Source organism: Tauraco erythrolophus, chromosome 4, assembly GCF_009769465.1.
Source record: "Tauraco erythrolophus isolate bTauEry1 chromosome 4, bTauEry1.pri, whole genome shotgun sequence".
NCBI classification, from domain to species: Eukaryota; Metazoa; Chordata; class Aves; order Musophagiformes; family Musophagidae; genus Tauraco; species Tauraco erythrolophus.
In genome coordinates, this window is record NC_141468.1 from 46,785,479 (window position 1) to 46,798,674 (window position 13,196).

A 13,196-nucleotide genomic window follows, 5' to 3' on the forward strand; every position below is an offset into this window, starting at 1 on the left:
GACAACGATGATTTGGTAATGATATTTCTCCCCTAACCTAAGTTTTAATTTGTGCACCTTACCAGTAGGTTGATCTCATCTCTGTCTTGTTCTAAACATTTCCAAAGTGGCAGTGAAGAAGCTAAAGATTAAAAGAAAAAATTACTGTAGTAAATGTGAAAATGTTTTAAATAATCAGCAGACTTATAATTTTTCTTTTGTTTTATTACTACCATTACTAATGGTATGGGACAAACATCCCTGTGGAACTTCAAAGCATGTAACGTCAAGGGTAGCTCCTCCCTGGATAGTCGGCAAATTAAATGAGAAACACGAGGAATGGGTAAAGGTCAACATTATATCCCTTTTTAAAGGTAGAAAATTAAATCACAGGGAAATTAAGTGACTGGTCAAAGTAAAACAGAAAGCAAGTTGCAGAGCATGGAAACTGAGAAACTGTGTCTTATGTTCAACTCCTTAACTGCAAGACTATCCTTTCTTTAATCTAAAGAGGAAAAAAACTCAGTGCTGGAATATTAATATCAAAATTAGTTTCACTGAGAACAGTCTGAATTTCTCTGTCTCATGCAAAACTGGATATTGTTCTGTCTCATTAAAGCAGAAATGAGATCCATTCCAGCAACATCAATTCAGTCAAAACAAAATCACAACTCCTTTTTATGATTTTCGTACTCTGAAAAATTGGTTTGCAATCAGTTTTGGAGAAACAGTCAAGTCAATGATCACTTTTGATGTAGCTTTTGAGATATGAACAAAAATGCCACGATTCCCTTCAGAAAGAACTACATTAGAAGCTACATTTGAGAGATATTGTGGTGTTCCATGGACTTCATCCACTCTTCAAATATTATTGTGAGTTCCTATGAAAAAGCGTACACACAGATATGTGTATACATGTATGTGTGTAAACATGCATACACACGCAGAAATATACTTACTTATCCATGTAAATATACATACATATACATATGTGTGTGTGCTTATAGATATGGACACATATATATACACATATATATATATTTACATCAGCAGAGAGAAATTGCATGGGATTTAAGGAACACAAGGCGGTGCAGGGAAAGAGGCAAACAGGCCATTTCCTCATACCTTCTCTTTCTTGATGTAAGAGAAGCCTAGATATAACATGACACTGCAGTATACGCTAACGGAGTCATCACACCTCCATTTCTGTCTCAGGGGCTAGGAAACTCTCTATACCTTGGCAGGCCCAAGTGATTAAACTGCAGTTACACCATAAGCCTGGGCTTTGCTCGCCTTAAACACCATCAAGGACAGGGCCTGTCAGGAGTGCCCCATCAGACTGTAACCCAGTCACCTGGAATCACTCCTGTCACCTCACGGGCGACGTGGGGAAGTTCAGATTAAAAGACTAAGCCGAGGTGCAATAAGCACGGGTGCGTCAGCAGCGCAGCAAGGCTTGCCTTGGCAAGCTTCCCCTCGCGAGTAGAAGAGCAGTGAGCTTGGCTCCCCACCTTGGGCTGGCCCGGGTGGCTTGGGTCACAGGAATGGCATGTTTCAAGGGAGGGGGGCGGGAGGGTAGTAGCAGGGGCTTCTTCTGAAAATATTAACCCGCCTATTAGGAGAGTGATGGCTGCCTTTGGAATCTCTCCTTATAGATCTGTACTTAGCACCGGGGCAAGGAGCCTGCGTTGGGGGGGGGACGGTGAGGGGTGGGCTAGGGGAGGGCTCTCTGCGGAGCCCCGCGCCTTTGTCCTCCAGCCGTGCCCCCGCGGGCTCGGCGGCTCCCGCCGCGCCGGGACGCGGCTCCCGAGCCCCCACCTCGCGTCCCTTCGCTGCACCCCAGCTCACGGGATTTCAGGGGTGGGGGCGAAGTTGGGTTGTATTCTTCTTTTTCGCTTCTTTTCTTTTCTTTTCTTTTTTTTTTTTTTTTTTTAATTTGCCTCCCTCCCGTCGTGCCCCCCCTCCCCCTTCTAAATAGGAGATGTTCTCAGGACAGCGCCCAGGAGACTGGCTGGAATCAGTTTTGGAGGGTGATGCACCGCGACAGCTAAAAGTTGGATAGGGTTTCAGCAGCTCCTATATAAAGCAAGGGGGGACTTATGTCACTGCACTAATTAAATTCCATCTGGGTTGTTCCTCGGGGTGTTTTTGAGCCAGTCACCCAACTCAAGCAGGCAGAGAGGCCAAGGGACAGCATGATGATGGACCTTTTTGAAACTGGCTCTTATTTCTTCTACTTGGACGGGGAGAATGGAGCCCTGCAGCAGCTGGAGATGGCAGAGGGCTCCCCGCTGTACCCAGGCAGCGACGGCACCTTGTCCCCCTGTCAGGACCAAATGCCGCCAGAGGCCGGCAGTGACAGCAGCGGAGAGGAGCATGTGCTGGCACCCCCGGGACTACAACCCCCTCACTGCCCCGGCCAGTGTTTGATCTGGGCTTGTAAAACTTGCAAGAGAAAGTCGGCCCCCACGGACAGACGGAAAGCAGCCACCCTGCGGGAGAGGAGGAGGCTGAAGAAGATCAACGAAGCCTTCGAGGCTCTGAAAAGGCGGACTGTGGCGAACCCCAACCAGAGGCTGCCCAAGGTGGAGATTCTGAGGAGCGCCATCAGCTACATCGAGAGGCTGCAGGACCTCTTGCACAGGCTGGATCAGCAGGAGAAAATGCAGGAGATCGGAGGGGACCCCTTCAGCTTCAGCCCCAAGCAGGGAAATGTAAGCACTGCCGCTCGATGCCTCCCGCCGCCCCTGGCATCCAGCTGCGGAACCGCCGCGCCCGTCCCCTCCCCTCCTCCCTCGGCACGGCCTCTGAGGCGGCCCGGGCGGCCGGGCAGGCTGGCGGGCGCGGAGGGGTCTCCTTGAGGAAAGGGCGAGCTCCTCGGGCTTCCAGCGTGCAGCCGACCCGCCCCGGGCCACCTTACTAATACCCGTCCTCTCCCCGTGTCTCCCCCGCCCCGCGTGTGTGTGTGCCGCAGATCCCCAGTTCGGACTTCCTGAGCACCTGCAGCTCCGACTGGCAAAGCGTTTCTGACCATTCCCGAGCCCTAGGAGCCAGCCCCAAGGAAGGTAACTCGCCCCGCCGCCGCCGCCGCCGCCCTCCGTGTGCGCGGCGGAGCGGCCGGAGCGGCCGCCGGGCCCCGCTCACCCGCCGCCCCCGCTGCCGCGCGCCCTTCCCGCGCCCAAGGGTCTCACCCGGCGAGGAGGAGCAGTTTGCTCTCTAATGCCTTTTCTCTCGTTGAGCAGGAGGCTCCATCGTCGAGTCGTCGGCCTCCAGCAGCCTTCGCTGTCTCTCTTCCATAGTGGACAGTATTTCTTCCGACGAGCCCAAACTGCCCAGCGCGGAGGAAGTGGTGGAGAAATAAATCCGGTTGCTCGGGTAGTATATTTAACGGAGATGGAGCCCCCACCCCCTTCCCTCTAAACTAAGGAATGAAGCAAATTAACACAGTGGAAAGCCCAGGCAGGGGCCTTGTTAAGGTCGAGTCAAGGTACACCTACCCCAGAGAAGATGGCTCTCACTCACTCCAGCCAAACAGACTTTCCCTCTTTTTCTTTCCTTTTTTTTCCCCTTGAGTTTTCTTTTCTTTAAATTGTGTTGCATAGACCACTCCTGGGTTTTTTTTCTTTTTCTTTCTTTTTTTTTTTTTTTTTTTTTTTTTTTAATTTAAGATACTTACCTGTGTATCGGTGATCCGCTTTGTCTGAGACTCACCGGAAAGTTCATTCCTGTCTGAGTGAAGCTGTTGATTGCATTTCGTGTTAGTCGTATTTAAAGAGTTCCCGCCTCGTTTCGTTCCTGTAAATAATTTTAGTACTGTCTTTTCTTTTGTAAACATAACAAATATATATTTAAATGGCGGAATGTGATATTGTATATAAGAACAGATGGGTTTCTTGGATTGTAAAATAAAGCTCTTTGTGTTACAGTGTTTCCCCCTTCCTCGTAATTAAATAATAACCCGGTCCCGGAGTTAAAACCCGCCACTGACTTCAGCGAGATGAAGGCCTGAAGAGTCAGACCTGTGCAGCCGAGACACGACCCGCGTGACTGGGAGGCAGCACTCAGGACAGATTTTTCCCTTTGTTTTCTCCTCAAAGGAGCGTCTCTCTTTATCTAGGGCCGCACCCGCGGTGTTAATTACCCGTCTCCCCCGTCCGCTCCCAGGGGACTCCGGGCGGGCACGGGTGGGTGCCCGGGCAGGACCCCGCAGCCCGTCCGGCCGCCCGCAGAGCTCCGGGGCTCCTTTCCTCGCCGTGCTTGCGGAACGCGCGTCCGCCCCTGGAGAGCGGTACTGCTCCCCTAACATGTCCGGCGATGCCACTTGCCTCGCTCGCCAGGCACGGACGCTCCTTCGGCCTTGTCCTGCGCGTGGTGGGTGAGCTTAGAAAGGGGAAGCGCCAGGAGTCCCCCCCGGCCCTTGAGAAGAGGGAGGCTCGGCGCCTCTCACCTTTTCCTCTCGGCACCGGAGGACTTGAACCCAGGCCTTGTCTGCGGCAACACTGATGGGCCTGCTGCCCTAACGGGGCAGCAAACGGCTGTGACAGGACCCCGCTCCCTTGGGAGCCGGGGGCTGTGGTTTCTTCCCAGGAAAGGTAACTCCCCTTGACTTCCTTGAGCTTGAGGGAAAAGAGAACGGGGCCTCTCAGGGAGGAAAGAGTTAAGCGGCCGAAAAGGGGTTGGGGGGTGGGGGGGTAACAGCATATGAAGCGTTTCACTCAGTGATGTAAAAAACAACAGCCTCCCTGAGGATGGTGGAGCGGAGCTGCTCGCAGTCAGAGCGTTACGGTTTGTAACAGGCTGTTTATACCCCCGGGAAGGGGCGACCACCAGGGAACAGCACGCTCTGCCCTGCACACACACGGGGCTGGCCGGAGAGCCGACCAAAGCAAAGGGACGCGACTTCAGCTCTGTCCGCGGACCCTCTCCTCGTCCGCTTTAACCCTTGATTTATTGTTTCTGTTTTTTGAAAGGTCACAGCCACCTTCCTGGAAGGTCTCATCCTTCTCGGCCAGCTCGGGCACGTTTAGGTCCGTCCGAAGGGGACGCTCTGGAAAGAGGCTGCCCCGAGAGGTGGCCCTCATCGCCACGCTGCCCTTCCTCCCTGTTTGTGCCACCGTGCCCAGCCTGTTTTTTAAAACGGTGAAGTACTCTCTGCAATTACTCTCTGCTGAGATACTCTATTGAAAGGTGTAATTGCGGCGGCACAGTCTGGTGGGCACGTAGTGATACGACAGTTTTCCCCCTTTTTCTCGTTTTCTCGTCCCCCTTTACCTCGGGGAACTCTCGGGCGCTTCAGAGAGCGACGCTTCGGGGAACGAGGCTTTTTGTAGGCAACCTCTGCATTTTAGCGAAAGAGCGAAGATGTTCCAGTTTGCTTCTACAGCGAAGGGACTCGATCAGCAACAGAGTATTTCAGATCGGGTTAGCAGCTCGTCGCCTTAATAATTTGTTCCGCTGCCCGCCGGGTCAGAGAGAAGGGCTGCGCGCAGCTCGCAGCGCCCGGTGCAGCCCCCCCGAACCGAGCCCCGCAGGACCCGCTGCCCGCAGCGGGGGAGGAGCGGTGTGGAAGCACCCCCGAAACCACAGTGTCACGCCAACACCCGGCCAGCCTGCTGTCAGGTTTGCCCTCTGCCCAGCATTAACCTCAACAAAGTGGCCCGTCCGCCGGGTAGGACCCCCGTGGCAGGGTCTCTTCCAGCAGCAGAGTAACTTGAGCGATTGTTTGGAATAAGTTTGCCTAAAGGAACGGGGTTTTTTTTCATTAAACAAAGAAAATACCTCCTGAAGAGACTCTCCGTGACCCCCGCGGCTGCGACTGACATGCCGGGCTTCCCAGTGAAGGTCCTCGGTGTGTTTGCAATTAAAATGTTTGTGTTTGATATTAATAACGATAATCTTTACCTAAGTCCCCAGCCAAAGCAAACAGGGCCCTGGAATCACAAATCAAAGGGTAATAACTGGGTAAGGACAAGAGGTTTGTGGTTTAATCAAGTCTTTTTCCGGAGGGGCCACGCGCGAAGTCCTGGAAGTTTTTACACGAATGCAAGTGCCCCTTCCCGCTCCCTCCTTCCCGCTCCACTGTATTTAACACGAGAGACGAGGGCTGGAGCGCAGCTCCCGGAAAGCCCGAGCTAAACTCCGGCCTCCCTTGCCTCTACCTGCTCCGTTCCCCCAGGAGATCAGGATCGGCGGCCCACCGTGACGGGTGGCCGCCGCAGCGGCGCGGGGTGCCCAGCCCGGCGCGGCAGCCCACCGCTGCCCGCCCCAGCTGCCCCAGTCCCACTGTGCCGGCTGCGCACGGGGAAGCGATGGGTGGGGGAAGACGAGGTGCCTGCAGTGCCGCTGACCTGTCACCGCTCTCCCCTGAAATGATGCGACCGAGTGTTTAAAGCTTTTCTTTTTTTTTTTTGTGCATCTTTCCTCAGTGAAACCATCCGCAACCACCCGCAACCCAGAGAGGGCGGCGGGAGGCCGGCAGCGGGATCAGCTTCTTTTCTGAGGTCGAAGGCAAGGCGGGCAGGCGTCGGCCCAGCAGCTATTTCCACGAGAAAAGATTCGTGCTTGGATCGTTGCTGCCTTGGGGAACCCGTACGATTTTTCCAGAGCTTCCACCTTTCTTTGGAGAAGGAACCGGGGAATGGGAGTGGGGGGCAGGGGAGAGAGAAGGTTGAATAATTGAACCATGTGCTCGCTGGGACGTCCCTCCGATAGCAGGAACTAGCAACTTTTCCCAGTCTCAAGACTGCTAAAAACCCCCTCGTGTCTCTTTGATCTCTCTTGGGAGTCCCAGAGTGCCAGCAGAGGCCAATGCCTTCTTCAGCTGTCTTCTATACAAATCCCTCTGGCAGGTACTAATGTGTTTACTTAGGTGCGCACGGTTCCCAGCGCTGGGGGGAACCAAACGTTTCTCACACGGCTGGAAGCGCCTGGCCACCACAGTCCAACTGGGAAAAGGTTTCGCCGCAGAGGCGGCGCGGAGGGGCCCTCGCTGCTGGCACCGGCACCCACCGACGGCGGGAGGGGAGAGGCGGGGGGCGAAGGCGGCACGGAGCGGCGCGGCTGCGGCTTCCCTTCCGTCGGACGTCGCCGTCCCCGCACGCACCACTCAATAAAATACACCCCAAAATAACGCTCTCAGTGCCCGTCGCAGTCGCGCACCGGGGCCCGGGAGTTCACCCCGGCGAGGCCGGCGGTATGCGGGGAACCGCGCCGTGCTTTGAAGAGGTGCGGGGTGCGCCCTGAGGGCGCTCCGCAGGGCCGGGGGCGGGCACGGCGGGGCGCGCTCAGGTGGGTCCCAAACAACTCTTGCCCCTCGGCCCGGTGAGTTATGGTTTCGGTCGGGTTTTCTTTGCTGAAATAGAAACGCACGGGGTTTGGAAAAGGATTGCACGCTCTGCAAATGGTCTCCACGTGGGATTGAATCCCTCCAGAAATAGGTGCGGCACGGCAGTTGCTGCGGAGCGGGGAGGGCTGGGGTGAGCAACACCATTTAAAGAGGTCCTGACGCGTTTCACCATTTTCTCCCTGCCCGTCCACAGGAGCAGACGGTGCCTGGTGCTCAGGCTCTTCCCGTTTTCCGGACTTGAGCCTCCCTTCTCCTGAAATGCAGCACTACTTCCCCACCCCCCAGCCGCCTCATTAGCCAGCCTTGTAGTTTGTGTTTTCTCTCCCCTTTCTTTAGTTCCACTCGCCTACTGCACTTTCGCAAATTTGTTTTGAGATCACCTTACCAGAGGAGCCGGGGGCTCCTAAGGGATACTAATTACAGATTCTTCTTTTTTTTTTTTTTTCTTCCTGAGTGACAGGCTCTTCCATCCTTTCTTTCCCTTTCCCCAAAATACGCAAGGAAAAAGGAAACAAATTTTCCCAGCTTCTCAAATACTTTTGGGAAAAGGCACGTTTCTTAACAACCCCAGCCCCGCTGGATTAGGAGTTAAAGCTTCCAGCTACAGCTCTGTGCGCCAGGAAAGCGGGACCCTTCGGGTTGGCATTGTGCACCGGCAGATTCACGGTGCGTGCTTGGAGATAAACCCCTGAAAGGTGATCAGAACTGCAACAGGCACTTTAAAGATCAAGTTTGTTTGTGCACAAAGCATAAATCTGTAAACAGGTCTATTTTAGCCAGCGCAAACGTGGTAAATCAAATTGTGTGTGTGTGTGTGTCCGCCACAGCCCAGTGAAGAGTTCAAGTTACTGCCGAACAGAAGCCCTTCTGAGGGACGGTTTCTTAGGAAAACAATAGGGAACGGCCGTGTTTCAGATGTGGCCCAACTAAACAGCAACCTGCCCCTCGGAGCGGCAGAAGCTTGAAATTCTCAAGCTTTGCCCCTTTCTGTAACTTTACTCCTTTACCAACTTTCTGCTTTTCCTACAGTATTCATTTCAAAGGGGGCTCCTCCCGTTTATGGCCCCAAATAAACCGAAGCAGCGCAGATGTAGCCTTCCCCAGCCTTTAGATAATTATGTACCCCACCGGAGGAAGAAGGGTGTGTGCTTTGCATGTTTTCTTCGGGGAAAAAAAAAAAAATAGCCTAAAAGTGGAAATCTGATTTTTTTTTTTTTTTTTTTTTTTTTGGATGGGGTGTTGGGGACACACGACATACACGACAGGGAGCAGATGGGGTCTCTCCAGCCCCAGCCGGTCTCCGCCCCGCCCGGGCGGACGGGAAGGCTTTTCCCGCCGTGTGCGCTTGTGCGAGACACCTCTCTAAGGAGGTGTTCCCTGCCCGCCGTGCTCACTTGAAGAGCGGCTCCCTGAGACAACCGGATCGCCATGCCCTCCGCATTACCTCTTCCTGAAGAAAAGCTAATTGAAGACGCCTTTTTCCTGGGCACACACACCGGCTCCGTAGCGTTTGAACCGCTGCTGGGTCGCTTGCTCTCCTTTCGAGTTAACCCAGGTCACATAATTTTATTCCCAGGTAGGGAAGGTTTCCTTTGCCTTCTCATAATATTTTCCTCCACTACAAAAGCCACCTGGGTGAAACCAAAGGGTTCCTGCGCCTTAGCGAATGCCTGTTAAATGGCTTCATTACCACCCTAATGACCCTTGCACCGCTCCGCTCGGCTACTGCGGCGGCCGGAGCTTTGCAAAGCTTTTGTCCCCGACTTGTGTAAAGTTACTTAGGGATTGCGGGGTTAGAAATTTTACACTTCCAGGAGGGGTTTGTGGCACTGGCAGCTGGGACGCATCTGTAACGGTACAAGTTTGCCTAAAAGCAGAAAATTAGCAAGCCCAAGGCACTGCTCGACTGTTGTGTCTCTGGCAGCACCGGGTCACACGAGTAGGAGAAAGAATGGGAAGGGGATTTGTCTCGGAGCAAACACGTACACTTTTCTTTTGTGAGTACCTTTCCCTGTGACCCGATCCGACAGCACTAGCATCTGCGTTCCCCCCCTCCTCGTCTCTCCCGGCCACACGTAGCTGTGCATTTTTGTCCCCCGGTTTGTAAATTTCAATGGTTGGGGACACAGCCTCAATCCCAGCACAAAGCGCTCCTCGGGATAAATGAACAAGTCTTAGGTCTGAAAAGAGGGGTAAATTCTTTCAGGTTAGACCTGGATCACGGCCTGTGGGGAATAAAGATACGCAAGTAGACACTGTAGGTGCTGGGGGGAAGGGGGCTCTACGTTAATTCCCCCATGGGGAGAGGCGGTGTCCCTCCCGCTACGGCATATGATGGGAGATGAGGAAACAGGGACGAGGAGCGGCTCTGTAGGAAATGTCAGCGCTTCGTGAGCCTCCACTGCCCCTCTTTCTCTTTCCATACAAAAACTGCAGATTTCCAGACTTGGTTTAAGCTTCAGGGATGTCGCAAACAGTTCTGGGGAGGTGGTTCATTAGAGAAGTGCCCAGCTCTCCGAAGGAGCCGTGCGGAGCAAATTGTCTCCTGGGGACTGGAGGGGGCTTGCCCAGACAGCCCCCGGCAGGGGATGTGGTGGGATATGCTAATAAAGACTGGCCGCTGCGGACCAGCCTCCCTTTCCATGTATATATAAGGGCCCCCCGCATCAGCCAAAGGACACTTCGTCTCGGGTCGCTAATTACTGAGGAAATTGCCCCAGCGCGCTGCGGAGCCTCGCCGAGAGCCGGTGGCTGCCGCCCCGCACTGACACCTCCGCTGCAGGGATGGAGGTGATGGACAGCTGCCAGTTCTCCCCGTCCGAGCTTTTCTATGACAGCTCCTGCCTCTCCTCCCCGGAGGGCGAGTTCCCCGAGGATTTCGAGCCCAGGGACCTGCCTTCCTTCGGCACCCACGAGCCTCCCGAGCCTGCCTGCGCCGAGGAAGAGGAGCACGTCCGAGCTCCCACCGGCCACCACCAGGCCGGCCATTGCCTCATGTGGGCTTGCAAAGCCTGCAAGAGAAAATCCACCACAATGGATCGGAGGAAGGCGGCCACCATGAGGGAGAGGAGGAGGCTGAAGAAAGTGAACCAGGCTTTTGAGACCCTGAAGAGATGCACCACCGCCAACCCCAACCAAAGACTCCCCAAAGTAGAGATCCTGAGAAACGCCATCAGATACATCGAGAGCCTCCAGGAGCTCTTGAGGGAACAGGTAGAAAACTACTATCACCTGCCCGGACAGAGCTGCTCCGAACCGACCAGCCCCACTTCCAGCTGCTCCGATGGGATGGTAAGAGAGGGGCAGGAGCGATGGGGCTGTGGGGACCCCAGGAAGGCCCGCGGGCAGGTCCCCCTCTGCCCAGCGTCGTGGGACCGATCCCATAGGTCTGGGACGGGCGGAATGCCGCCGAACATCAGGAAAAGGCGGATGGTTTGCTTTAAAACAGGCCCCTTCTCTGGTTTAACACTGAGCATGCACGTGGGCTCTCCGGGAGCGTGGGGGGGACGGTAACGCTGCCAGAGGGCACCCAGCAAGCGCTCCAGCCTCCGGGGGCTCACCTCTCTCTCCCCTCCCCACACCCCCACCCCAGCTTAGCGCGGCGCAGCAGAGGGGTAATGCTGGGGCGGGGGGACATGGGGAAGGTGCTGCACAGTGGCAGCCCGGCCCGGGAGCTGCTGCCCCGCTCCCCCGCGGGGGCCAGGGCCCGGGCTCGCTCCCTGCCGAGCTTTAAGGCACTTTCCCTCCGGGGGGAGCGTCCCAGCGGCCCCGGGGCGGGGGCGGCGGCTGGGCCGGCACTCGCCCCTCGCTGTCTTGCAGGCCGACTGCGGCAGCCCCGGCTGGTCAGCGAGAGGCAGCAGCTTCGACGCCGTCTACTGCTCCGAGATGGCTCACGGTAAGCCCGACCCGCCGGCGGCCGCCGGCGTGGGGGGTAGAGGCGGGGGCTGGAGGTGCCGCCCCGCTCCTCACGGCTCTTGGGGACGGCAGCACGGGACCTCGCTGTAACGCTCTGTCGTTCCTCCCGCTCCCCGGCCGCAGGGTACGCCGCAGAGCAGAGCAGCGCCCTGTCCAGCCTGGACTGCCTCTCCAGCATCGTGGACCGCCTCTCCCCGGCGGAGGAACCGGGGCTGCCCCTCCGCGACGCCGACTCCCTTTCGCCCAGCGCCAGCATCGACTCGGGGCCGGGCACGCCCGGGACGCCGCCGCCCCGACGGACCTACCAGGCGCTATGAGGGTCCGGTGGGGCCGGCACCCCGCGCCTGCCGCCGCCTCCTGGGCCGCTGCCCTCCCCCCGGGGCCGTCCCCCTCGCCCAGCCCTGTCCTGCAAACCCTTCTCGGGCGAGAAGGGCAGCCCCAGCGCCGCTTAGCCCCCCGTGTCCCCCCGGGGCTGGGGCAAAGCCCGGGCCCGAGGTCCCCCCGGGACAGACAGACCCAGGGGCCTCGGGACACACGCGCTACCATGGAAACCCCGCTGCAAATAAAACGTGCTGTGAGAGAGCTGTCTGGGCTGCAGGTTCTTTAAGTGCGTTCCCCGGTACTGGGGAGGGCAGCGAGACCCGCCTGCGAGGTGCCAGCCAGCATCCGTGTTCAGCCCCAGCCCAGACCCGGTCACTCCCGCGGGACCTGCCTCGTCACTGCTGGGCTGGGGCAGTGGAGCTTGTTTCTTCCGTCACCAGTGGGAAGTATTCTCAGACGGCCCGTGGAGGAACAAAAATGTGAAGGGCTGAATTCTCCCTTTATTCCTCTGCTGCTATGGGCAGAGTTTATTTTCTGTGAGAGTAAAAATATTTCATTGTTTTCTTCCTTTTTTTTTTCTTCATCTGTCCACCTTGCAAAGCCTTTGTTTCTTTTGGTGAGCATGAAGAATGAACATGTGTTTCAGAATTTGGCCCTAAAATTGCATCATGACTCTCCTCTGTAAAACAACTGCATGATCCAGCTCTCATACCCTGTCGGGGAATTTTGCTCTCAGTCACTCTCAGTGCTTTTGCAGAGACAAATTTAGTAGAGTTAGTAAGAACAAACCACAAGTATCTCTTTCCCAATCTGCAAGGTACATTTCACAATATTCAGAAATCATTATAGATCTATTTGCTCCTTATGCCTTTCATTCTCCAGCCAGGATGAAAATTCGCGACTGTATTTACATAGGCATAGAAATAGCCAGGTCAAATCTTCATGAGTTTTGGAGTTAACAAGTATTTCCTTCCAGGCATTGAATCTAAGTCTTTCTACCAAGTCTTTCTACCATGAAAAATTTCCAGCCCTTTGGAGTGCTCTAGTTGTAGCTCAAAGCTTTCCTAGCCCCACTCCAAAAAGACAGAGATGAGATGGAGAGATGGGCTCCTTCAGTGTATTCAGAAATGTCTCCTATGTTACGCACTCTTGAGCGGGAAGGGATACGCACCTAGCCAGTGTGGGGTGAGGACATACTTGCCATTTGTGTTTATGTTGTTAGCGCTGGGTGGCCAAGGGGTCTGGAAGTGATATTTCACCTCTGATAAATATTTTGCTTGAACCCAGCCCAGCTTAGTCAAAAGTTACCACCTGACTGCTCTTTGGCACAGTTTCCGAACCGAGGGTGAAGGAAGCCTAGCTTAGGGATGGCCCTGTCCTCGCAGCAGGCTGAGGGACTGTGTACCCCCCAAAGGGCTGCAGAGAAAGTGAGGCAGCACCCACCTGCCCAAGCCCCTCAGCTGGGCAGCCCTGTGACACAGGGCAAGGCCAGCCTGCCCACTCCTGCACGGCTTCCCTCAAAATCACTTTCTGCCCTTGCTGTGTAACCTTGAAGTGTTTTCTTTTCTGCAGGGTAATTCAGGAGGAGCCTTTTCCAGTATGGGCTTTCTGTGTGTATAGATAAACCCCAACTAAT

At 55.3% G+C, this 13,196-nt stretch overlaps 2 protein-coding genes across 3 annotated transcripts; both read left to right on the plus strand.

The window, feature by feature from the left end:
- Nucleotides 1–2,174: 2,174 nt before the first annotated feature.
- On the plus strand, nt 2,175–3,340 carry MYF6 (myogenic factor 6). 2 transcript variants are annotated; one of them, XM_086610520.1, is made up of 3 exons: nt 2,175–2,693; nt 2,954–3,044; nt 3,219–3,340. In XM_086610520.1, the coding sequence occupies exons 1-3, from the start codon at nt 2,175–2,177 to the stop codon at nt 3,338–3,340; spliced, it is 732 nt and encodes a 243-aa protein (XP_086466646.1). The 2 variants fall into 2 exon arrangements, with proteins under 2 accessions (XP_086466646.1, XP_086466647.1); XM_086610521.1 differs by having other exon boundaries at nt 3,222–3,340.
- A 6,768-nt stretch (nt 3,341–10,108) lies between these two features.
- MYF5 (myogenic factor 5) lies at nt 10,109–11,556 on the plus strand. Its single transcript, XM_086610592.1, has 3 exons — nt 10,109–10,615; nt 11,144–11,219; nt 11,363–11,556. The coding sequence occupies exons 1-3, from the start codon at nt 10,109–10,111 to the stop codon at nt 11,554–11,556; spliced, it is 777 nt and encodes a 258-aa protein (XP_086466718.1).
- The last annotated feature ends 1,640 nt before the right edge of the window (nt 11,557–13,196 follow it).

Coding starts and splice junctions, on each gene's coding strand:
- MYF6 (XM_086610520.1), top strand. CDS start 2,175: ATGATGATGGACCTTTTTGAAACTGGCTCTTATTTCTTCTACTTGGAC. Junction 2,694..2,953: donor TCAGCCCCAAGCAGGGAAAT/GTAAGCACTGCC, acceptor TGTGTGCCGCAG/ATCCCCAGTTCGGACTTCCT. Junction 3,045..3,218: donor AGGAGCCAGCCCCAAGGAAG/GTAACTCGCCCC, acceptor TCTCTCGTTGAG/CAGGAGGCTCCATCGTCGAG.
- MYF5 (XM_086610592.1), top strand. CDS start 10,109: ATGGAGGTGATGGACAGCTGCCAGTTCTCCCCGTCCGAGCTTTTCTAT. Junction 10,616..11,143: donor CCAGCTGCTCCGATGGGATG/GTAAGAGAGGGG, acceptor GCTGTCTTGCAG/GCCGACTGCGGCAGCCCCGG. Junction 11,220..11,362: donor CTGCTCCGAGATGGCTCACG/GTAAGCCCGACC, acceptor CCCCGGCCGCAG/GGTACGCCGCAGAGCAGAGC.